Source organism: Moschus berezovskii, chromosome 17 (assembly GCF_049115385.1).
Source record: "Moschus berezovskii isolate FMDL1 chromosome 17, NW_MosBer_1.0, whole genome shotgun sequence".
NCBI classification, from domain to species: Eukaryota; Metazoa; Chordata; class Mammalia; order Artiodactyla; family Moschidae; genus Moschus; species Moschus berezovskii.
The window spans coordinates 77,307,479-77,332,724 of NC_142476.1; the positions used below are offsets into that span (position 1 = coordinate 77,307,479).

A 25,246-nucleotide genomic window follows, 5' to 3' on the forward strand; every position below is an offset into this window, starting at 1 on the left:
GTGCCTTGCAGAAATAAAAAAAGTTGGAAAAGTAATTTGAGAAGGAAAGATTGCTGGCAGAAAATGATGAGTTTAGCTTTAGACATGCAAGGATTTTTGTTGCATGTTATCTCTGGTTTTATATCTATCAGACTAAAGAAAGGAAACTGATATTCTGTAAAACCATACTAAAAATAACAATTATTTTTGGAAAAGAGGTATACAGTCAGACCACTGAAACTCTTTAACTTTACAACTTGATCATTAATGTAAACAATAATTAGTGTGGATCACAATAAACTGTGGAAAATTCTGAAAGAGATGGGAATACCAGACCACCTGACCTGCCTCTTGAGAAACCTGTATGCAGGTCAGGAAGCATCAGTTAGACCTGGACATGGAACAACAGACTGGTTCCAAATAGGAAAAGGAGTACATCAAAGCTGTATACTGTCACCCTGCTTATTTAACTTATATGCAGAGTCCATCATGAGGAACGCTGGGCTGGAAGAAGCACAAGCTGGAATCAAGATTGCTGGGAGAAATATCAATAACCTCAGATATGCAGATGACACCACCCTTATGGCAGAAAGCGAAGAGGAACTCAAAGCCTCTTGATGAAAGTGAAAGAAGAGAGTGAAAAGGTTGGCTTAAAGCTCAACATTCAGAAAACAAAGATCATGGCATCTGGTCCCATCACTTCATGGGAAATGGAGAAATAGTGGAAACAGTGTCAGACTTTATTTTTTTGGGCTCCAAAATCACTGTGGATTCTGATTGCAGCCATGAAATTAAAAGACGCTTACTCCTTGGAAGGAAAGTTATGACCAACCTAGATAGTATATTAAAAAGCAGAGACATCACTTTGCCAACAAAGGTCCGTCTAGTCAGTTCAGTTCAGTTCAGTTCAGTCGCTCAGTTGTGTCCGACTCTCTGCGATCCCATGAATGCTTTTTCCCATGGTCATATATGGATGTGAGAGTGGGACTGTGAAGAAAGCTGATCGCCGAAGAATTGGTGCTTTTGAACTGTGGTGTTGGAGAAGACTCTTGAGAGTCCCTTGGACTGCAAGGAGATCAGTCCTGGGTGTTCAGTGGAAGGACTGATGCTAAAGCTGAAACTCCAATATTTGGCCATCTCATGCGAAGAGTTGACTCACTGGGAAAGACTCTGATGCTGGGAGGGATTGGGGGCAGGAGGAGAAGGGAATGGCAGAGAATAGATGGCTGGATGGCATCACCGACTTGATGGACGTGAGTTTGAGTGAACTCCAGGAGTTGGTGATGGACAGGGAGGCCTGGCTTGCTGTGATTCATGGGGTCACAAAGAGTCGGACACGACTGAGCGACTGAACTGAACTGAGAGAGAAAACTTGGACTGCCTTAACAGACAACTCAGAGGGATTGAGGACTGTTCTCTAGACATTTTGTTAATGTACAGAAACAACAGAGTAAAAATACTAATGAAACCATTATTAGAAAGTCTCCTTGATTATGAGACAAAGCTAAGGAAGAAGAGTTCTGAACCTAAGGGATACTGAGAAAGTGGGCATGGGAGGCACAGCAAGTGTTCCAAGCTGAAAATCCACTGAGTAAAATATAATCATGTCCAGTATTGGAGGACCAGTTTTTTTTAACCAAACTACTCACTAGGAGCAACTAGAAAATATAGAAGGCATATTAAAATAATCTGTCTATCCTACATAGTGCAGGGAACTATAGTCAATATCTTATAATGCAAAATAATCTAAAAAGTATGTGCAGAGAGATTCTTATACACACACACACACACACATATATGGCACAAAATCACTTTGCTGTGCATTTGAAACTAACATGACATTGTAAATAAACCATAATTCAACTTCTAAATATCTGTTTAAAAGGATCCAAAGTCCAGTAAAAGTGAGGATATCTAAAACTACCATGACAAGAAAAGGATCCCTGAGACGTGAACCACACAGCTTTGGTCTTAGAGTTTTGTCCAATTAGCAAATCAAAAATTGAAGTTTAGGGTCAGTCATGATAAAGATAGTAAATTTCTCCAGATTTGATAAAATATATAAGGGCTATATACTCAAGCAGTAATTAAACAAAAAAAGATTTTATAGAGCATAGTTTCAAACAAGTCAATTAAAATGTATTGAAATGCTACTGCAAATAAAAGTAAACCTTCTCTGGACAAAGAAAACATCAAGAATTTTAAATTATTTTTATAAAGCACAGCATCAAAATGTAATAAAAATAATGAGCATATAAATAAGAAAGAATAGTTTATAAAAAATGAACTATAAATTAATTTCAGTCACCCAATAAAGAATTAATCACAGTAGACAATTTTGACAAAGAACTGGAAACTAAAAATTATAACCAAATGGAAACTCTGAAAATAAAATATATATTCATACAAACATACAAACACACAGACACATACATATAGTAGTTATAGCAGACTAGACACAGCTGAAGAGATAAACAACAAACCGGTGTATGTCATAAAAAAAAATATTGAACACAGAATAATAAAATGGCAAATGGATATAAAGAACAGAAAACAGTAGAAAGAACACGTGGTTCAGTTGTTCAGTCATGTTTGACTCTTTGCGACCCCACGGACTGTAGCACACCAGGCCTCCCTGTCCATCAACTCCCAGAGTCCACTCAAACTCAGGTCCATTGAGTCGGTGATGCCATCCAACCATCTCATCCTCTGTCGTCCCCTTCTCCTCCTGCCTTCAATCTTTCCCAGCATCACGGTCTTTTCCAAGCAGTCAGTTCTTCACTTCAAGTGGCCTAAGTATCGGAGTTTCAGCTTCAACATCAGTCCTCCCAATGAATATTCAAGACTGATTTCCTTTAGGGTGGACTGATTGGATCTCTTTGCAGTCCAAGGGATTTTCAAGAGTCTTCTCCACCACCACAGTTCAAAAGTATCAATTTTCTGGCACTCAGATTTCTTTATAGTCCAACTATCACATCCACATGTGACTACTAGAAAAACCATAGCTTTGACTAGATGGACGTTTGTTGGCAAAGTATTGTCTCCAGTTTTTAATATGCTGTCTAGGTTGGTCATAACTTTTCTTCCAAGAGAAAAGACACACAGGTCGTGACTAAATTAACTAATGACACAGTTAATTGGAACTTCATGATGAGCATAGAGAAAGAAAGATGCAATATTTGGTGAATAAAAATTTAAGAAATTTAATAAATTCTTGACAGATGAATAAAGTTCTAATTTGCATCACACAAACATAAAGTCTAGTAAAACAGACAACTGTGAAATGATCAGCTGACCAGAGATCTTCAGTGCTGTATAGCTCATGTCTCAACAGGCATGAGTTTGAGCAAGCTCTGGGAAATGGTGAAGGTCAGGGAATCCCAGCATGCTGGAGTCCATGGGGTTGCAAAGAGACAGACACAATTCAGTGACTGAACAAAAAATAGCTCATGTACTACCTAAAGGAATATGAAGAGTATGAAAAACTAAGGACTTCTTTTAATGTGATGAAGTTGACATCTAAAATTTTTATATATGTAAGCTCTAAGAACCCTGGAAAAGGAAATTACAACCCACTCCAGTATTCCTGCCTGGAGAATCCCATGGACAGAGAAGACTGGTGGGCTATATCATGGGGTTGCAAGAGTCGGACATGACTTGGTGCCTTCACCACCACCAAGCTCTAAGAAAATGTGTTCCAACATATCAACAGATAAAAAATAGGAAACAGGATAGTTTTTAAAGCAATATAATCAGACTTTTATTATAAGAAAAAAATAATTGCATAGTGCTCCATCATTTATTATCTATTTGATAACACTGTCTCGTGCCAATTTTGCTGAAATAAAGCATTAGGAACCAACTGATGTGGAAAAGTATTTGTTACCTAATCACATGGATCATTCATTTTCTGGGAACTTTACCAAAAAATTACTACCAAAATTTAATAATTTTGAATTACTTCTGTTACCCTTTCACGTAAATGTACCTTGTTTGATATGTTAAATTCTTAAGTGGGTTGAAAAATTGGAATATCATTCATTTCAGTGTGTATTTGCTAATATTTCCTATTAGTTACATTTTGTCATATGATTAAATGTATTTTCATCAATACTTTGGAGTAGTAGCTATGGATCTTTCAATTAAAAAAAAAAAAGTGTCTGCTCTGAAATCTGATTGACAAAGCCAGACAGACAAGCAGATAAATTCAGCTTATTGCTGCCAGGAAAAATTTGATTTCATTTGTTTTCAGTCAAAATCAATGTGCTAATGTGTAATGCATCTCTCTGACATCTCATTTATGAATGCCAATTCTAATATAGATAGTTAAGTCATGGAATTCGTTTTGAATTTTTGCCTAATGCTGTACTTCAGTAATTCTTATTGATGTTTTCTTTGCACTGATAAAATTCTACTTCAGGAACAATTCTTTTTCTTCTATAAGACCAGAGCTTCAGAAGAACAGGGTCAATAATAGAGCTGATTCAATATCTCCAAAAGGACCAAACACTGATTCTAGTGCTTCACCTCATGCTTACAAGCAAAACACAAGGTCTCTCTCTCTTACACATACACACACGTCATCCATACCTATGCACATCTATCCACAAAACCAGCTAACCATGAAAGACACAAAGATCTATGGTAGTACTTTAATAAAAGATTCTTCTGAAACATCAGTTTTTGCAATTGCCACATATAGTGACACAGGGTTTTATAAATACTTTTCAAAGAGATGTATCATGGTAAAATTCTGGAATTGGTGAATGTTTTGCATTCCTTTTTTTTTCTTTTTAGTGGAGAAGGGCTAGTATTTATATATATATATATAATATTTAATATATATTAAAGATGAGATTGAATAGGTAAATCAACATGATACTTGTAAGCACAGAAGAAATTTAAGAGAGAAAATGTACATGGGATATTGAGGGTCTTGATATTGATTTTCACAGTATTATCTTTGGAAGGGACTTTGTGCATTGTGGTACAAATATAGTTATAAGTAGTCCTAGCAAGTAGTAAAAGGTGAAAGAGATGCAGGTTTCTGCCTTATATAAATTGAAGGGAATATAAAAAAAATAGTTACACAAAAGGGGCATGTCACTTCATTTATTCCTTGTATTGATTTTTTTCCAAGGCTGATAGGAGGCAGAAGTTTTGTGTTTAAATATTATATTCTTAATACTGAACACAGTGATTCACAAAGAGTAAAAATCAGTAGTGTTAATTCACAAAGATAAAAATCAATCATGTTAATAAATAAAATTGGATCAATTGAAATAAACATATATGATATAAAAATTCTTTGTCTTTTTCTAGTAAAATTAATACTCTGATGGAAAGTCAATACATTTTTAAAAGGTGTGAACAGTAGAGAATTTTAGGTAATAGTGAGAGATTGTGCTTCTATTTAAATTAGAGAAAATATTTCAATAACTACAGCTAAAATTAACAATAACTTGGATAGCATTTAGAGTTTAAAAATTTAAGCACTTTCTCTGTGACTTTGTACAATTCAAACTGAATGAAATCTATTTATTACTTAAGTTAAATTTAAATAACTTGATGCCTTTAAATTTTTAGATGGAAAAATTGAGGAAAAATCCCATTAATTTCTGAAATTTTAAACTTTTTTAATGTAAAACTGAATAACGCAAATATAGCTCTAACTTAAGCAATTAAAGAAGGTAGACTAGAGAAGAACAACTCAAAATTACCCTTTGATCAGTGAATTAAATTTAGATTATGTGTCATCAAAAAGGCATTTTTGAACTTATTCAGTTAGTACATGTTTAAACATGTGGATACATAACCTTTCCCTGTCTGTATGAATGTGTGATATACACATGCTTAAACATTTAGGGAATAAAATAAAATTATGGTTTAAAAAAGTCCTCTATTGAATTATTTCACAAAATATAGTAATAGAAAGAAAACAATAAATTATTACCATTATCACAGAATCTATAAAAGAAATAATGCAAGTATAAATATTTTGTTAATATACTCTTAAGTATATATCTATTTGTCAGAAGAGAAAGGCAGTCTTAATTATCATATTAAGTTATGTTTAAAATGTCAAAGTTTCACATTACAGTATACTTAAATATGGTTATATAATTTTTTTCAGAATCTATGAGGAAAAAGGGCTTCCCCTGTGGCTCAGCTGGTAAAGAATCCTCCTGCAAGGCGGGAGACTTTTGTTCAATCCCTGGGTTAGGAAGATCCCCTGGAGAAGGGAAAGGCTACCCACTCCTGTATTCTGACCTAGAGAGTTCCATGGACTGTACAATCCATGAGGTTGCAAAGAGTCCAACACGACTGAGCAACTTCCACTTTCATGAGGAAAAAGTTAAAGCTCAAGGAAAGCTAAGGAAAACTGCTACTTATTAAGACAATGATTGCTGTGTGGAACAAAAATATTATCACAATGCATTTTCAATTCTTATCAATTATTTAATTTAAAAAGTAAAGTGAATTTTGATATTCTCTTCATCTGGTCTAGATTGTTTATATCAGTTAAAGATTAGGAGCCTTTTATAAGAATTTTAAAAGTCTAATACTAAACATACAGCTTATTAAAATAAAAAAAAAGAAGAAAGAAATCACAACTGGATAACTGTCATTCAGACTCATAGAGAATTAATGAAATTTCAGCTACGTACCTTGCAACTGAATCTTATTCTCAGGACTCTGAACCAGAACAGAGCTGACAGAATCTAGGTTGTCATAGTTACTGCAGCCAAGAGGACCCGTCCGTGTTTCTGTTACCTGAAGAACAAAACATCAACCTTATTATATGTACCAGACCTTACCGTGTTCTTTCCATTCAATCTGTTAATAGTTGTCACCCACACATACATTGGACAGTAAACATCACTAAAAGGTCTAGGATCTGATACCTATCAACAGTACACCTAAGCAGAAAGAAGACAAATGATACCTTTATCTTCAATTCCATTTCCTTCCCTTTGACCATGCATCAATCTTCAGAGAAAATAATGGAAGCCAACAATATCACTCATATAAGGTTACCGAATTCACCAAGACTGAATTTACTAAGATATGACAGAGCATGCTCCTTTAGGTAGAGAGCAAGTTTTGACTCATATGAGACTAGTTTCTTATTTGTTCATCTCTCATCAATAAATCAAAACCATCTTCCAGGCTACTGTCTAAAGACTGATTCTATTATTTCATTTTTCTATTTAAAAATCTACTATTTCCTACTCTTTTATGCTGGTATCAATATTTAAACTCTTCTGCTTGGCCTCCATCTGCCCCTCTTCTCCCAGTAGGCAGGCAATCTTGCCATCCAGTTGGACTTTGTTAATTCTCTACCTTTGCTTATACAACATCCTTCACCTCATCCCACCTTTCTCCTTTTAGATAAATTGATTTTTTTTTTATCCTCAAGATTGACCTTGTGTTCAAACACCTACACAAAGTAGTCTCTAATGATTCCCACTTGTATGACTTCACTATTTCTATAAAGTCATGGTTTGCAGAGTCCAGCCTTAGCACTTAATTATGGAATCACATATTATAGAGTGATTTTTCCCCCCATGGGTATTGGGGGATGAATAGTATCATATGAGATGTTTAAGTGATTATATCAGAATGAAAATTTATCCTGAGGAAATTTTTTTTTTAAATAAAAACATATTTTAAAGCAGAGGAGTATTATAATCATTTTGGGGTTTTAAAAAGATACTCTCAACAACAAGAAAAGTTTGCAAAACATTGTTGATCTCATTTCATTTCACAGTCCACAGCCACACAATGGCTTCCCACCTCGCTCAGAGTAAAAGCCAGAGCTCTTTGGTATGACTAAAAAGATGCTCTATTTTCAAGCTCCCCAATACCTCTCTAACTTATCTCTCTCCCTTTTTTCCTCATTTACTCCATCCCAAGCACAGTGACTTCTTTACTGTTCCCAAAACACACTAGCTGTTCTCCTGTCTCATGACTTTGACTTGCTGTTCCTGTATCTGAAATGCTCTTCCTCAAAATATTTCTAAGCTCACTCCTCAATTTCTTCATTTCTACTCAAATGTATCTCTCTCCGGATCATTTGGACTAACCAACGTTAAATGAACATACCTTCCCACACATCCTTCTTCCAACTATAATTTCCTCTGCTCCTTACCTTGTTCTATCTTTTCCACAGTAGTTTTCCACTTATAACATGCTGTATAATTTACTCACTTATCATGATTATTGTCAACACCTCTCATTAGAATGCAAGCTCCACCAAGCACAGGGGATATTGCTTATGTGTTTACTGAAGTATTTGCAGAACAAATCATGCTCTTATGTAAACCCACAGGTATTAATACTAAGACAAAGACAAGAGGACAGTGTGGGGGAAAGCCAAACCTAGGAAGACATTAATGACATTATTAAGATAATGAAGGCCTGAGTGGAACAGTGGCAATATGATTTATCTGAAGAAGATGGGTTTTGAAAAACTAGAACTAATAAGATTATGAAACATTGAGAATGAAGTTTCTAGACTAAGTGATAACAATAAAACATAAGGCAAAGAAACTCCATTGTGAAGAGCATGTAAGGAAGCCAGATTTTGACCATTTTGACTCTGACTTGACAACACTCTTAGTTGAAAAGATCCAATAGAAGAAGTGACAATGTGGTATATTTCTTGGAAGCTATGTCAAACATGGAATCACTATTTTGGGAGTCAAAAATCAAAGAGAGGGCAGCGATGGACACATCAGCTCAGGTGCATGGAGAGAATGTATAATTGTATCATGACAATTCTATCACAGTTTCTAAACAGCAAGTCCTTTAGAATAACCCAGATTGGCTATGAGCACACAGCAACCATTGGGAATGAGGCTTCCTCTTTGGTGCTGCTGCTGCTAAGCCACTTCAGTCGTGTCTGACTCTGTGCAACCCCATAGACGGCAGCCCACCAGGCTCCCCCACCCCTGGGATTCTCCAGGCAAGAACACTGGAGTGGGTTGCCATTTCCTTCTCCAATGCGTAAAAGTGAAAGTGAAGTCGCTCAGTCGTGTCCGACTCTTCCCGACCCCATGGACTGCAGCCTAACAGGTTCCTCCTCCCATGGGATTTTCCAGGCAAGAGTACTGGAGTGGATTGCCACATTGCCTTCTCCTACTCTTTCTCTAACACCACATAAACTTGTGTTCTCCTCCACTGCAGCTCTCCAGTGGTGACATTCAATATTCCTTATTTTGTTCAGGAGAATAATTTCTGATGTTGATGTGTCACATACAGCCATGTACATATGTATGTGTGTGTGTATAAATAATATTAAATATAAATGATTCATAACTAAGTATAACAGGAGAATTTTCTGTCTCTGGGATTTCCCAGGCAAGAATACTGGAATAGGTTACCATTTCCTTCTCCAGGAAATCTTCCCAATCAAGGGATCGAACTCATCTCCTGCACTGGCAGGCTAATTCTTTATCACTGAGCCACCTGGGAAGACCATTTAGAATTGAGATAATATAAATCTTCATCTTGTTCTATCAGGTAGTTTAACTATTCCCCCCCGCCAATACACACACAAAAACGTATACATACCACATTAATACAAACAAACTCTAATATTGCCATTTTAAGGAAGCTTTCTAAATAAATATTCTCATTGACATATGAGATCTTAGAAACTGACATGTAATCTCCTAGACAGTTAACTGTTGTAAGGGGATAAACAGGATTATTTTATCTGATCACAGACAATTCCTAATTGAATTACTATGTTCTTGAGAATAAATACAGGGGATTTAAATAACAGTCTCACAAATTTTCAGAATATTTAAATATCTGTGTGTGTGTGTGTTCAGTTGCTCAGTCATGTCCAACTCTTTGTGATCCCATGGATGGTAGCCTGCCTGGCTCCTCTGTCCATGTGATTTCCCAGGTACTACCCTTATGCCAGAAAGTGAAGAGGAACTCAAAAGCCTCTTGATGAAAGTGAAAGAGGAGACTGAAAAGTTTGGCTTGAAGCTCAACATTCAGAAAACGAAGATCATGGCATCTGGTCCCATCACTTCATGGGAAAGAGATGGGGAAACAGTGGAAACAGTGTCAGACTATTTTTGGGGGCTCCAAAATCACTGCGGATGCTGATTGCGGCCATGAAATTAAAAGATGCTTACTCCTTGGAAGGAAAGTTATGACCAACCTAGATAGCATATTAAAAAGCAGACACATTACTTTGCCAACCAAGGTCCGTCTAGTCAAGGCTATGGTTTTTCCCGTGGTCATGTATGGATGTGAGAGTTGGACTGTGAAGAAAGCTGATCGCCGAAGAATTGATGCTTTTGAACTGTGGTGTTGGAGAAGACTCTTGAGAGTCCCTTGGACTGCAAGGAGATCCAACCAGTCCATTCTAGAGGAGATCAATCCTGGGTGTTCATTGGAAGGACTGATGCTAAAGGTGAAACTCCAGTACTTTGGCCACCTCATGCGATGAGTTGACTCACTGGAAAAGAGTCTGATGCTAGGAGGGATTGGGGGTGAGAGGAGACGGGGACGACAGAGAATGAGATGGCTGGATGGCATCACCGACTCGATGGACGTGAGTTTGAGTGAACTCCGGGAGTTGGTGATGGACAGGGAGGCCTGGCGTGCTGTGATACATGGGGTCGCAAAGAGTCAGACACGACTGAGCGACTGAACTGAACTGAACCTCTATTTCTATCAATCATTTTATTCCTGCACCTCTATACAATGATAATAATAATATTGCATATTCCTATTTATAATTTTATTTTATACCTTATCATTCATAACCGACTTTAGTAATCATTGTTTGATTTAATATAAAGTTCAAAAACTCCAGCATGTTCAATGATGCAAATCTCTTTTTCCAATTGTACGATATTTTAAGAACCCTACATATCAGTCTAACAAATGTGTCTATAATATTTTATATTTTCAGTACTAATGAAAGGAATAAAAATGAAAAGAGAGTAATAAAAGCTAACTTAATGTATAAACATTTGTATAAATATGCCAAACTCTCCAAAAATGAATTATGTAGTTGTGCCACAAATGATTTCAACTCTGTTTATCAGCTGGCAGATGAGCATCTGACTTAGAGGTCTCCATATGTAATGTAACAAAGGAAGCTAAATTCAATAGCTAAACATAAAAATGATGAAGACTAACAATAACCCAGTACTGATAGCCTTCAGTGATTTTAGAAATGACATGCAGAGTAAAAAAACATGTTTTTCTTTTAATCAATTATCTCTTGGTGAGAGGATGCTGAAACAAAGGAAAATAGATTTTAGGACACAAAAATGATATCCTTTCTGAGGAGTTACATTGATTTGTGGTTTTATCTGAATATCATGAGGAAAATTAAGGGGCTGGGAAGCTGAAGAGGGATATTTTGTATACACGAACAGAAACTATGACTTGGCCAGCTGTAAAATGCAAAATCAAAACTTTTCAAAATGTACTGATATTTAGCAAAAGTTTGTCTTCATACTTTAACAAATGTGCTCTTCTCTAACTGACAACTAGTGTAAACTATTTTTTTTTAAGTAATTTATTTTTTATTGGAGGCAAATTATTTTACAATATTATATTGGTTGGTTTTGCCATATTGACATGAATTTGCCCCGGGTTTACATAAGTTCCCGCTCTTGAACCCCCCTCCCACCTCCCTCCTCCCTTTAAATATGTTGTTAAAATTCAGAGAGGATATTAAAAGTATTAAATGAAAAATATGACCATGTTTTCATTTCAACTTTTCCTATATTGTTTCTATTTTGTTTCATTAAACGACCATCTATCATTTTCATAATCAGAGATGTTTACAGAGAATAAAAGAAAATAAATGAACTTCTTACTAAAAGGGATGACTTGGAATTACATAAATAATAATATAAATTCAACTTTATTTAGGTTAAAATAAAATGGCATCAATAATTCATTTGGAAATAAGCAGGCTTTGTTATTTTTGATCATTTTCGGGGTCTTACATATTCTAAAGGTAATATTAACACCATGCCACAAAAATGCATTGGATTTATAAAATTAACTCAATAAGAATTAGATTTGTTTGAATCTCAAGCAAAAAAACAAGAATAGAAAAAAGTTAAAACAATGAAAAAAAGAAGTGGAACAAAAAAATAGTAATCAAACATAAAACACACCACATTCCTAAAGGAAACAGTATTATTAGAGAGTCTGTTGTTTTATTAATAAAATTATCACATTATATCTTTAAAATATTTCTGGTCATCATTAGAACTTCACCATTTATTAGATCTAAGTTTCAAGTTTCTGTCCAGTGTAATAGTTAAAATTTTCTTATGGTCTGAAGAGTTTGTGAAGAAACATGAGATAACCAATGCTATGTGCTTATCATGAGCCTGGAGGACAGTAATGATTGCATAGCAAGTGTAAAGTGTGTGTAAGTGTGTACTATTGAAAGGCAGGGGCACAATAATAACCCTGTGTTAAACTTTTTGGAATCATTCACAGCCTACTTCTAAGACTGTAAAATTGTAATACTTTTTTCTGACATCAGTGCTGCATATTAACATTTTTCTTTGAAAAGAGAAAAATAGTGCATATATTTTAGATAATCCTAAATCAAGTTTTAGTCATGTCTGACTCTTTGCAACCCCATGGTATGTTGCCCACAAGGCTCATCTGGCTATGGAATTCTCCAGGCAAGAATCCTGGACTGGGTAGCCATTCCCTTCTCCAGGGAATCAACCGCAACCTTAAATGAGGCTATGCTCAAATTTTACAAATCACATCAATGTGAAAATCAAGCACAACATATTAAGAATAATCCATAAGACTAAACCTAAGACAATGGTATGGAAAAAAATAGGCAGATTGATTGCATAGAAAAGGATAGAAGAACAGCAACTACACTGAAAATAGAAAAAGTTGCCTTAACTCAAGAATAGAAGACAACTAATGAGTCTCAGAAAAGCATGCTTGTATGAGAAAACCTTTATCCACATTGAATGGAAAAAAGTGATAGAAAATGCACATGCACTTTGTAAAATTAAACATACACATATAGCATAAATAGCTCTGTGAAACTGCTTTTACTCTAGGCTTTCTTCAAATGGAAAAAAATTATTAGTTCATCATTTTTACTGAACTAATTATTTATCAGAAAGTCAATAAAATGTATAATTATATGAATAAATGTATAATAAAATGCATAATTGCATTAATAGTATATCTCTTATTGCAAATCTGTAAATGCACTTTTTTTTTAAGTTTTAATGTTCCCGGAAATTTTATCTAAACTTAAGAGGGGTAACTATTTTTACCTCTTAAACTCAAAAAATTAAAAAAAGACAGGAATGTGTCTATTGTCTATTACAATGACTTGTCATTTCTAGACTATTTATTGATCATGTGATAAGAACATGGAATAGCAGGATTCTTGTTTGTTCCAACCTGTCATTTTTAATGGCAAAATTAATACATATTTATGTTGGAAATTCAAGCAGTGAAATGAATTGAAAAACCAAGAGAAACAATTGCTTTCCCTGATTACATATTTGCTTTCACCTTTTTATCAGACTTGAAAATTGTTGTGATTAGGAGTAATTCCTATTCAGGGCCACTGTTTATTCATAGCATCAAATTTTCATATATTTTATTGTTTACAGCCATTTTTTTCTTTAAAAATATTGTATTGAATTGGTTCCAAAGTTAGAGTATATTGAAAGATTTTGAATAATTTCATATCCCCATTCATTATGTATATGGAACAATAGATAAGTATAATGTGGCTCATTTACAAAGAGTTATGCCCCAAAAGAAAACCTAATATCTTCCTTCTGCATTCAGTTGTCTCCTCTACAATCTTACATCTTAGCCATATAATACAAAAGAAGTGCTAACATTTAAGAGAGGATCTTGCTAACCTATATTATAGCAAAAGAAACCATCTACACAAGGGTTGGTGTGGGAGGACTAATGAAATTGATTATTGGTATCTATATCCAGTTGAACTACATTACCATATACTGCCTACGGCTTTTAAGGTGGACCACATTTTTTCACATTTCCCTCAGAAACACTCTACTGTATAATGCATGTCAAATGTCCCTTCTTCCAGAAATAATCCTTTTAATCTTTAATCACCTCACACACTTTAAACTGGTACTGATGAGCCTATTTGCATGGCAAGAATAACAATACAGACATAGAGAACAGACTTGTGGACACACAGGGGAAAGAGAGGGTGGGACTAATTGAGAGAGTAGCACTGAAACACGTACATTACCATATGCAAAACAGACAGCTAGTGGGAAGTTGTTGTTTAGCACAGGAAGCACAACATGGTGTTCTGTGACAAACTAGAGGGATGGGAGAAAGGTTCAAGAGGGAGGGAGCATATGTATACTTATGGCTGATCCATGTTGTACAGCAGAAACCAACAAACATTGCAAAGCAATTATTCTCTAATTAAAAATAAACTTCAAAAATAAAAATTTTTTAAAAATATAAGAAAAATTTTGTTGAGAATAAGACTAAAGTAGAGATCATCAACCATATTTGTCTCATTGCATTTTGATGACTTAACAAGTTTTCTCATTTAATATAAAAACTAAGATTTTTTTCAAATTATATATGCATTTTTGTATAGATTTTTTTTTATCAAAAGTTATTCATTTTACTATCTCTTCATCAAAAATCAGTTAACATAATTGTATTCCAACAAATGACTCAATATGCAGAATATATGAAGAAATCCATATGATCTCTGGTTTCCAGTTCTGCATATAAGGAGCTTGGAAGTCATCATTCCCTCCTCATAACAGTAAAACTGATGGAAAAATCCACAAGTCTTCTTACATCCATAAAAAGGAAGCAAACTGCTGCTCCAAGATTGGAAAGACAGACAGGGAATACAGGGAGTCACAGTACAAAGCAGAAAATCATGTTGAAACAATCATAGGAATCTGTGCTAAGGTAAGGACACCTGAACTTCCACTGACAAATTGTTGACAGCAAATGTGTGGAAGAGTAAGGGTTTCCCTGGTGGCGGCTCAGACAGTAAAGAATCTGCCTGCAGTGGGGAGGCCTGGGTTTGATCCCTGGGTTGGGAAGATATCCTGGAGAAGAGAATGGCTACCAACTCCAGTATTCTTACCTGGAGAATCCCATGTACAGTCCATGGGGCCACAAAAAGAGTCAGGCACAACTTAGTGACTAACACACACACACACAAACACTCACGTGTGTGGAAAGCTTGGGAATTAAAAATAACAGAGAGATCCAGTCGTAAGAAGACTTTCTACCATTTTTTGAGATTTACCTCAAGGAACTCAACCAGCTTCCTACAGTAAATATTTAAGGATAATATCCTCTTGCTTTCCACAGTGGGATGGAAAAGAAACCATTCTGAAATACTTTATAACACTCTGCTCTCCTTTGTCCTCAGAGAAAGCTAGATAATCAGAGGTTAACTTTCTATAGATTATCTCAGCCTGAGTGACCTAGAGGAAGGGAAATACTTGATTCTAGCCCATTCTAGCCATCGTGTCCCATTCCAGGTGTGAGGGAGGAAAAATCTGAGACACTTTTATGAATTTTACAGTCAAAAGGCATAAACTCTATAAAAAATGACCAAACGATAGAGCCATTGCCTTCTCCATATATATATATATATATATATTATATATATATAATACCAAAATATACATATATATATTTAAAGTGTATATGCTTATAGATAGACAAAGTTAGGTCAATATGTACCATATTCATTGCTGTTTTCTGTTTGTTGACCTTATTATTTGTTTCTACTTGTGTCTTCCATTCTGTCTGCCTTTTGTGGTTTTAACAAAGCATTTTACATTATTCCATTTTCTCTCCTTTCTTAGCATATGGGTTATAATTCCTTCTTTTTTTGTTTTTTTACATTTTCTAGTCATCATCCTGGAGCATGCAATTAGAAATTATAACTAATTCAAGTCTACTTTCAGATAACACTAGACCACTTCATGGATAAGTGTGAGTAACTTAAAATAATAATATAAGCTTAATTTGCCCTCCCATCTCTTGCATTATTTAATCATTCTTCACATTCATTTCACTTAAATGAAATAACTGTATCAATAATGAGTTTTGAACATCAACACACCAATTAAAGGACAGAGATTGTCAGAATGAAGCAGAAAACAAGGCCCAACTACATACTGTCCACAAAGAGGCCACTTCAAATTAAAAGTCATTAAAAATAAATAAATAGAAAAAATATACTTTAATCCAAAAAAAGTAACAGTATAATTATAAAACTATCTTAATTTCAGACAGAGCAGACTTTGAAGCCAGTAGAGCTACAAGGGATAAGGAAGGGCATCACACAATGATAAAACTGTCATCTCTCCAAGAAGATATAATAATACTGAATATCTATGTGTTTAACAACAGTGCATTGAGCTAGGTGAGGCAAAAATTTACAGAATTGTAAAAAGTAATGGATGAATACAATAGCTTAGTTTCAGATTTCAACACCTTTCTTTTATAGATGAACAGGTCCAACAGGGAGAAATCTACAAATCAATAGCAAGATGGCAATGAAAGTGAAAGTGTTAGTCACTCCATTGTGTCCAAATCTTTGCCACTCCATGGACTGTAGCTCTCCAGGCACTTCTGTCCATGGAATTCTCCGGGCCAGAATACTGAGTGGTTGCCATTCCCTTCTCCAGGGGATCTTTCCAAACCAGGGATCGAATCCGAATCTCCTACACTGCAGGTGTATCCTTTACCATCTGAGCCACCAAGGAAGCCCAAGATAGCAATACCAATACTTAAAGAAAAACTTGACAAAATAGATGATGCTAACATCTGATAATCATGAAACTGCAGTTTCCTTATCAGGGAATTTAAAAGAACAATGAGCATTATCCATTCTCAAATGGCTCAAAAATAGTATAAAGGTAGAAAATGCCAAGTATTGATAATAATGCAAAAGAAGTAGAATTCTCATGCACTGTAGCCAGTAGTATAAATTGGTACAACCACTTCCACTTTAGAAATTCTTTGTAACCATCTACATAAATAGATGTTGGCACATCTTAAGAGCCAGCTGCTGCTGCTGCTAAATCGCATTAGTTGTATCCGACTCAGCGACCCTGGGATTCTCCAGGCAAGAATACTGGAGTGGGTTGCCATTTCTTTCTCCAATGCATGAAAGTAAAAATGAAAGAGAAGTTGCTCAGTCGTATCCAACTCTTTAAGACCCCACGGACTGTAGCCCACCAGGCTCTTCCGTTCATGGGATTCTCCAGGCAAGAGTACTGGAGTGGGCTGCCATTGCCTTCTCCCTGAAGAGCCAGACATACAGCCTAATATATAAATATATATATGAAAATGTCTATAACCAAAAGAAACTTGCAAATATGTTCATAGCAACACCATTCTTAATAATCTCCAACAAAAAAAATATCAAATGTTAATTAATAATTTGATGTATAAGTAAATGGAGGATTCAAATACTATACCACAATAAGAATAAAGTCAATGACACAAAATAACTAGAATAAATCTCACAAATATAATGTCAGGAAAAATAAGTCACATATATTATACTTCCACTAATAAGAACGTCAATATCAGACAAAGATAATCTATGATGTAACAAGTCAGAATGTTGGTTGGACTTTGTGAATAGAAGTCACAGAAGAAGGTATAAGTGGGACTTCTTGGATTCTGGTAATGTTTTATTCTTTCATATAGATGTTGGTGATTGAAAGACATTCCAAGCTCAACACAATCTGAACATGATTGTATACTTTCTGTATATATGCTTTATGTCAGTAACATTTACCAATAAATGTTGGCTAATATTATTGCCCTCATGAATTACATCGGGGCAGGGACCGTGTCATCTATGTCTACATCTATATGTGCTCAGTCACTTTGTCCGACTCTTTGCGACCCTATGGACTGTAGCCTTCCAGGGTTCTCTGTCTGTGGAATTCTCCAGGTAAGAATACCAGAATGGGTGATAACTATCTATTTATCTGTCATCTCTCTAATACTACAATACTCAGCAGCTTGTATCTTTGCAAATTTACTTTTCAAATGTATCTTTCAAATTTATTATTATGATAATGTGATTTTGCAAAAAAGAAAGTACTAAAATCTGACACTGAATGATTATGAAAAATGAGTTATTTTTAGATGATTAATATAATAGCTTAACTTAATCAAAACATATCCCTATTTAATTATCTTAAAATATATTTGTTGTATCTTCTTTCAAGGCTACAATTATGACTATTCTATAATTACAGATTCATACATGATAAATCAGCCATCCACTAGGAACCAACTTGAAGATCAATAATTCTTATTTTTATTATGTAGGTATTCATAATTCCAAAAAATATACTAAAAAGAAATTAGCTTTTACCTAATAATCTCATCTATAGTGAAAGTGAAAATTGCTCAAACGTTTCAGACTCTGAGACCCCATGGACTATACAGTCCATGGACTTCTCCAGGGCAAAATACTAGAGTGGAGTGGGTAGCCGTTCCCTTCTCCAGGGGATCTTTCCAATCCAGGTATTGAACCCAGGTTTCCCACAATGCAGGCGGATTCTTTACCAGCTGAGCCACCAGGGAAGCACAAGAAAAAATATAATCATATAAGCAAGCTATTTAAATTTCAATTTTTCCTAATGTTAGTTAATTTTTAGTTTTTTTTTTTTTCAGTCGCTCAGTCATGTCCGACTCTTAGTGACCCCATGAATCACAGTACGCCAGGCCTCCCTGTCCATCACCAACTCCCGGAGTTCACTCAAACTCATTTCCATTGAATTGGTGATGCCATCCAGCCATCTCATTCTCTGTCGTCCCCTTCTCCTCCTACCCACAATCCCTCCCAGCATCAGAGTCTTTTCTAGTGAGTCAACTCGTCACATGAGGTGGCCAAAGTATTGGAGTTTCAGGTTTACTTTGGTTAAAAAGTTCAGAAATTTTTCACAAATATCATATTGTTTGATATTAAAAAGACAAATGTTTACTGAATTTACATAACTAGTACTCAAAAGAGAATCTCTAATGATGACAATGGTATAAGAAAAAGACCTCATGGGTCTACTTGGAAAGACTTTTAAAAGCAGTGAATTTTTAAACAAAATTAAAAGCACTATTTCCCAAGAAGAGAACATTATTGGGAGAGTAAATATACTAAGAATTAGGAGATTAAAACCTTCAAGATATTTTAATATCTTACTCTATTTCTTACCACAAAATATTCTTTATGTTTCAATATGGGGAATTATATAATTACAATCACCTACTTATATTGTCTTTTTTATTTATTTTACTATAAAATCCTTACTCATAATTATACACTGCCAGGCACATGGTAGAAATAATAATTGTGAACCAAATCTGTGGATACTTTATTTATTATTTAGAAATCTTTATTTAAAAATACTCTAAAATTTTTGAAAACTCCTTGAAGAAAATGGAGTAGAGCCAGCATATATAAATTTTAGAGCTATCAGGAGTCCTAGAAATCACGTAGACTCACTATGTCATTATACAAATGAGGTATCTAGAACCTAGGGAAGTCTTACTAACTCCCTATGACACAAGAAATGTAACTGGACTGGTTTTGACCCGTTTGACTTAAGAATCTTGCAACCATTTCAAATATCATGTTGGCTTTCCAGTACTCTAGACTTGTTTCTGAAACTTTGCTTGCCTTAATCAATCTAATTCATTCTCTCTGACTTTCTTTCTCTCACTCTAGCAATAAAGTTATAACAAAGCACAATTTAATTGATCTGGATTGAAATACAAGTCAATTAATGTAATATCTTTGGTCATTCTCATGAACAATAAATATTGCTATGAATATACTGGTTAATATAATTTTGATGGAAAGCCAAGTGAGTTAGCTATTATTATAAGTATTAATTCATTAATGCCTTGAAATATAACCCTCCATATATTCTTAAATTACTCTACCCCAGGCTTCTAAAAAGTAAAATACAAGTGTTGATTACTTTCTGTGTGAGTGTGCTAAGTTGCTTCAGTCATGTCAGACTCTTTGGGACCCTATCATCTGTATCCTTCCAGGCTCCTCTGTCCATGGGATTCTCCAGGCAAGAATACTGGAGTGGGTTGCCATCCCCTCCTCCATCACTTTGCCCTCAAAGGTCCATATAGTCAAAGCTTTAGTTTTTCCAGTAGTCATGTATGGATGTGAGAGGTGGAGCATAAAGAAATCTGAGTGCCAAAGAATTGATGCTTTTGAACTGTGATGCTGGAGAAGATGCTTGAGAGTCTCTTGGACAGCAAGGAGATCAAACCAGTCAATCCTAAAGGAAATCAACCCTGAATATTCATTGGAAGGACTAATACTGGAGCTGAAACTCTAATACTTTGGCCACCTGATGCAAAGAACTGACTCATTAGAAAAGATCCTGATGCTAGAAAAGATTGAAGGCAGAAGAAGTGGGGAACAGAGGATGGCATGGTTGGATGGCATCACCAACTAAATGGACATGAGTTTGAGAAAATTCCAAAAGATGGTGAAGGACAGGGAAGCCTGGCGTGTTGCAGTCCATGGGATCACAGAGAATCAGACACAACTTAGCAACTGAACAACAAGGAATGAGAAACAATGGAGAAAAAGTATGCAAAATAAAGTATTAAGTACCAAGAATCCACCTGATAATGCAAAAGGCCCAAGAGACATGGGTTCAATTCCAGGGTTGGGAAGATAACCAGAGTAGAGAATGACAAACAATCCAGTAGTCTTGCCTGGAAAGCTCCATGGACAGAGGAGCCTGGTGGGTTATAGTCCATGGGGTTGCAAAAAGTCAGACCCAACTGAGCACAAACACAAGAACAAATATTTAATACAAAAGACATGGCACACATTTAATTTAGGGACAAAATAGAGTATATATTCTTGGAGAGTAACTGCTTCAGCGTAGTTCCCATTTGTACTTGCTATTATGAGTCTAGGCATGGCTACAGTGATTGACCTATCTTTCATACCCTACAAATTATCCTCTTTCCAAATAATACACATGTACATGACTCACAAACACCCACATGTAAACCTGTTGAGAAAGACTATGCTTGTCCCTTGAGCACACATTAAAATAAAAAATTGCACAGGAAGCTAGAAAAGAGTTTTCTCAGGTTCCTAAAGTTTCTATTTAGTGTGATATGGAATATGGTACACTGGACACAATTTATTTGGAACAAGTCCAAGCAACATCAGGACGCCCTTATGCTTAAACCATGGTTACCATGGAATTTAAATGTCTGGCACTTGATTGGTCTTGGGCAGGCCAAATCTATAAGCTCATTCCTACAGATGCTATTTTGATATATTTTAAAATAACACAAAGCTTAAAATCACAGCAATTTCAAGAAAACTCTACAGCAAAAAAAAAAAAAGAAAGCTTTCATTAAATTTCTAACTACATGTATATATGTTTATAAAACTGACATTTTTAAAAATATTACATTTTGATAGCTATAACTGACTACCTTACATAAACGGTAAACTTGTACCTCATTGTATGAAGTTTAAAGGGATATTTTTATTGTACTACAGTTAGCTGAGAGTTTTCTGATGTATTCAATATTAATCTGAAAGCATAAAACCTCACTGCCACAGGGCAGTTACAAACAATGGACACAGACTGCAATCCAGCTCAGGACTGTGGCCTGCCGTCTGCATTCTGCCAAGAGTTATTAGGCCACCACTGCATATGTTGCTGTTGCTGTAAGCTTGAATGCCATGTCCCCCAGACCTGAGAAATTACATTTTAGGGAACTCAGGAGCCAGAGGTTCTTTTCTGTTGCTTCACATAAAAAAACAGATGTAATCTAAAACAGCATTTATTACATTTTTTAAAGAAATGAAACAGAAGAGATAAAATATTAAGAATGATTTTATTTTCTTTATTGTTTATTCTATGAATTGCAATCTCATTGGTTTTAGTTATTACAGCTACTTAAAATTATCACAGATTTTAAAATGCAATGGAAATTTCAGAATTCAAGTACTATTTTTTTTTTTTGGAGTTGGTATAAATCATCACATCAAACTAATAGTGTTTTTTGTAATCATTTTTGACAATGATGTTGTCAACTAGCCTACATAAGTGAAAATATAAAGTAACAGTTATAAGAAAAGCTACACTGAGCATAACAGCATCATTGAAAAAATGGGATTAAAAGTCTTCAGCCCATTTTGCCACTCCCTTGGAGACAGTAATCTCTAATTGAAAAGAACACACATGGTATGTTCCTTCTGGTCTTTCTCATTCATTTCTCAAATAATTTCTGTACTTCTTTATCCAGTCACTCCAAGCCACTCTATCTTGATGTGTTTTCTCTCTTCTTTGATGTAGGAAGCAAAGAAGCAGTTAGACCGAATATACCAAAGATGTTACAGACATTAACCTACGACTGAGCAAATGCCACCAAGTTCTCAAACAAAATTTCCTGCCAGGACTAGTGAGTAAAGGATAACACCAAGGAGAGCCACTCACTTCATTAATTCCTGCTATATAATTTATTTGATCAGTATATTTCTAAATCTACCCAATCTGCCCAATTGGTCCTCACCTGAAGTCTCAGTCAAGCAATGAACTGTGAGCTGATGCACCAAATGATATAAACATTTACCAACTGAATTATCTATTTTGCTTCCTTTTGACACTTTAGCTAAAAATGTGCAGATGCAAATGTCAAGTACTGAAGGAAAAGCACCCATCACATATTAAGGATGATTGCAGCTGAATCAAAGGTGCTGCCAGTCCACTGTGGCTGGTAGGGCACATGAAGCACACTCCGGGACAATCTGTCACTGTCAAAATGCCAACCGCAAATACTCTGCCATACTAGGATACTAACGTAGGGCACCTGGATAAAACAGGTTTATTCTGTAATTCAAATTTAATAAAACTGTTTCATTATTATTATTTTAATTTTCTCCTTCAATTACGGAGTCAATAGAGTAGATCATAACATTTCCTGCAGCTCCCACTATTTTATTTCAGTAAAAAAGACTTGCACTAAAATTTTTGCCCGACTCCTCTGAAATTCCTCATTTAATATGACTTTTCTGAACTACTTATTAAAACATTCCTTATTGCTTCTGATTAGAAATGGAAAAATTTTTATCATAGTCTTTTGAAGTTTCAGCAGTATTGAATATTTCTGAATTCCTTAAGCATATCAAAAGCTTCTGACTTCAGTTATCTTATTATAATAGGACAACTAATGCCTGTGCACAGACTGGCTAAACTTTTATACTGAGACTGTCATATTCTTCCATTTGTCACCCAATTAAACAAGTGCCCAGAGAACTGATAAGTGCACTTTAAAACTCAACAGTCTCAGGAGTAATTAGAGAGACAGAAGTGGATTTCTTGTTTCAGCTGGCCATTACAGAAACGGTATTGCTGTCATTTCTTTCTTCCTTCTTTTTTTCTCCCCTCAAAAGAAATAAATTGGCTTGCTCACACACAAAAAAGTTACAACAAATTCAAATTCTTTAGCAACTGATTATCACAAAAAGTTGACTTCAAAAGAATTTAAAAATTGTGTAAGAGAAAGTGGAATCATAGTTCACATTATGATAAGCAGTTGCATTATTAAATTCTTGCATTATTAAAATTCTAAGAGCAAGGAAAAACAATAAACTGGTCAATTATGTCAGGAATATTACTCTTGTAATACTCTTGTATGTCAGTAATCATACTCTTCAGTGCTGTGGCTCTGGAGAAGACTCTTGAGAGTCCCTTGGACTGCAAGGAGATCAAATCAGTCAATCCTAAAGGAAATCAACCCTGAATATTCAATGGAAGGACTGATGCTGAAGCTGAAGCTCCAATACTTTGGTCACCTGATGCGAAGAGCTGACTCATTGGAAAAGACCCTGATGCTGGGAAAGATTGATTGAAGGCAGAAGGAGAAGGGGACAACAGAGGATGAGATGGCTGGATGGCATCACCAACTCAATAGACATGAGTTTGAGTAAGCTCTGGATGTTGGTGATGGACAGGGAAGCCTGGCGTTCTGCAGTCCATGGGTTGCAGAGTCAGACACGACTGAGTGACAGAAGAGCAACACTCTTCAGCACTGTTCTCCTCCCACTATGTTTTTAGTTGAAAAACTGAGGATCATAATTAAGATAACTGCTTATCATGAAAAATTAATGGAAGCATAAACAAAAGTGACAAGGACAAGTTTCATTGTTACAGGATGTGTTTGTCTATGTCCCAGAATAAATTTAGGAGTGCAATAATAAAAATCCAAAGTGTACTCCCACTCCAAACTTAATTTTCCTCTCTTCTATTACTTTTCCTGAAATCCTAACTGTTATATTATTTCTTCCTGACTATTTATTTCCTCCTGAAACCAGGATGCCAAAGTGACTTCTGGACCTCCAGGCCACCTCTGGGACTTCATGCAGCTTTGCTGGCAACACATCTTCGAGTGCACCCCAGGAGTCACATGTGCTGGTGTCCCCTGTGGTTTTAAGGCCCCAGGGGTGTTAACTCTGAATCTGTGGAGATGCTCTTTAGATACAAGCAGGTAATTTTCAGCCACACTAAACACTAAAATCCACCATGTTCATCAAGTAAAATCCTAAAGGAGAAGATGATTCTTCCGTGGGTATACAACTTCAATTTTGTAATCTATGAACAATTACAAAAAAAATACCTGTTGATTCATATCTCATTCATTTAATATTGTTAGGAAAAGAGTTTCTAAAAAAAGTGATTTATTCTAAGCCACTCAAGCTTGGCTCAAGGAATTTTTTTTTTTTTTTTGTAACAAAGCTTATGCTTGAATTATTCTCTATGGAAGAATTTAAAAATCAGAAAATAATTTAATCTGCCTTTTAAAACAAAATATAATTTCATCTTTCCTTGGCTCAGTTGAAAAACAAGTAGTCTTTTCTTGTCAACATACCAAGTGCATGAGTATTTGCCCAGGCACTGTATGGGGCCTGATGAAAATGTCTGAGCTGTTACTTCAGCTGCATTATGTTGAGATGTTATTTTAGCTGTTTAACTGGATTGCCTGCTCCCCCAACTTTACAATACATTTAACTTATTGATATAGCTATTGTGTCTCCCACTAGCAACTCTTTTTGTCTCCTGAAAGCTTATTACTCGTCTGTTATCAGTGAGGGAGTCAGACAAGTAACTTGGGTATATTTGTTCCTGAATAGTTTCTACGGGAAATTTGGCAGATGCTCCCATATTTAAAGATATGG

At 35.3% G+C, this 25,246-nt stretch overlaps 1 protein-coding gene across 2 annotated transcripts in view; it reads right to left on the reverse strand.

Moving 5' to 3' along the window:
- Positions 1-25,246, reverse strand: part of BRINP3 (BMP/retinoic acid inducible neural specific 3) — a 486,084-nt gene that overhangs the window by 165,257 nt on the left and 295,581 nt on the right. For both annotated transcript variants that reach the window (XM_055419914.2, XM_088845071.1), the window contains one exon: positions 6,648-6,753. In XM_055419914.2, coding sequence (XP_055275889.1) covers positions 6,648-6,753 — 106 coding nt within the window. The remainder of the gene's footprint in view (positions 1-6,647; positions 6,754-25,246) is intronic.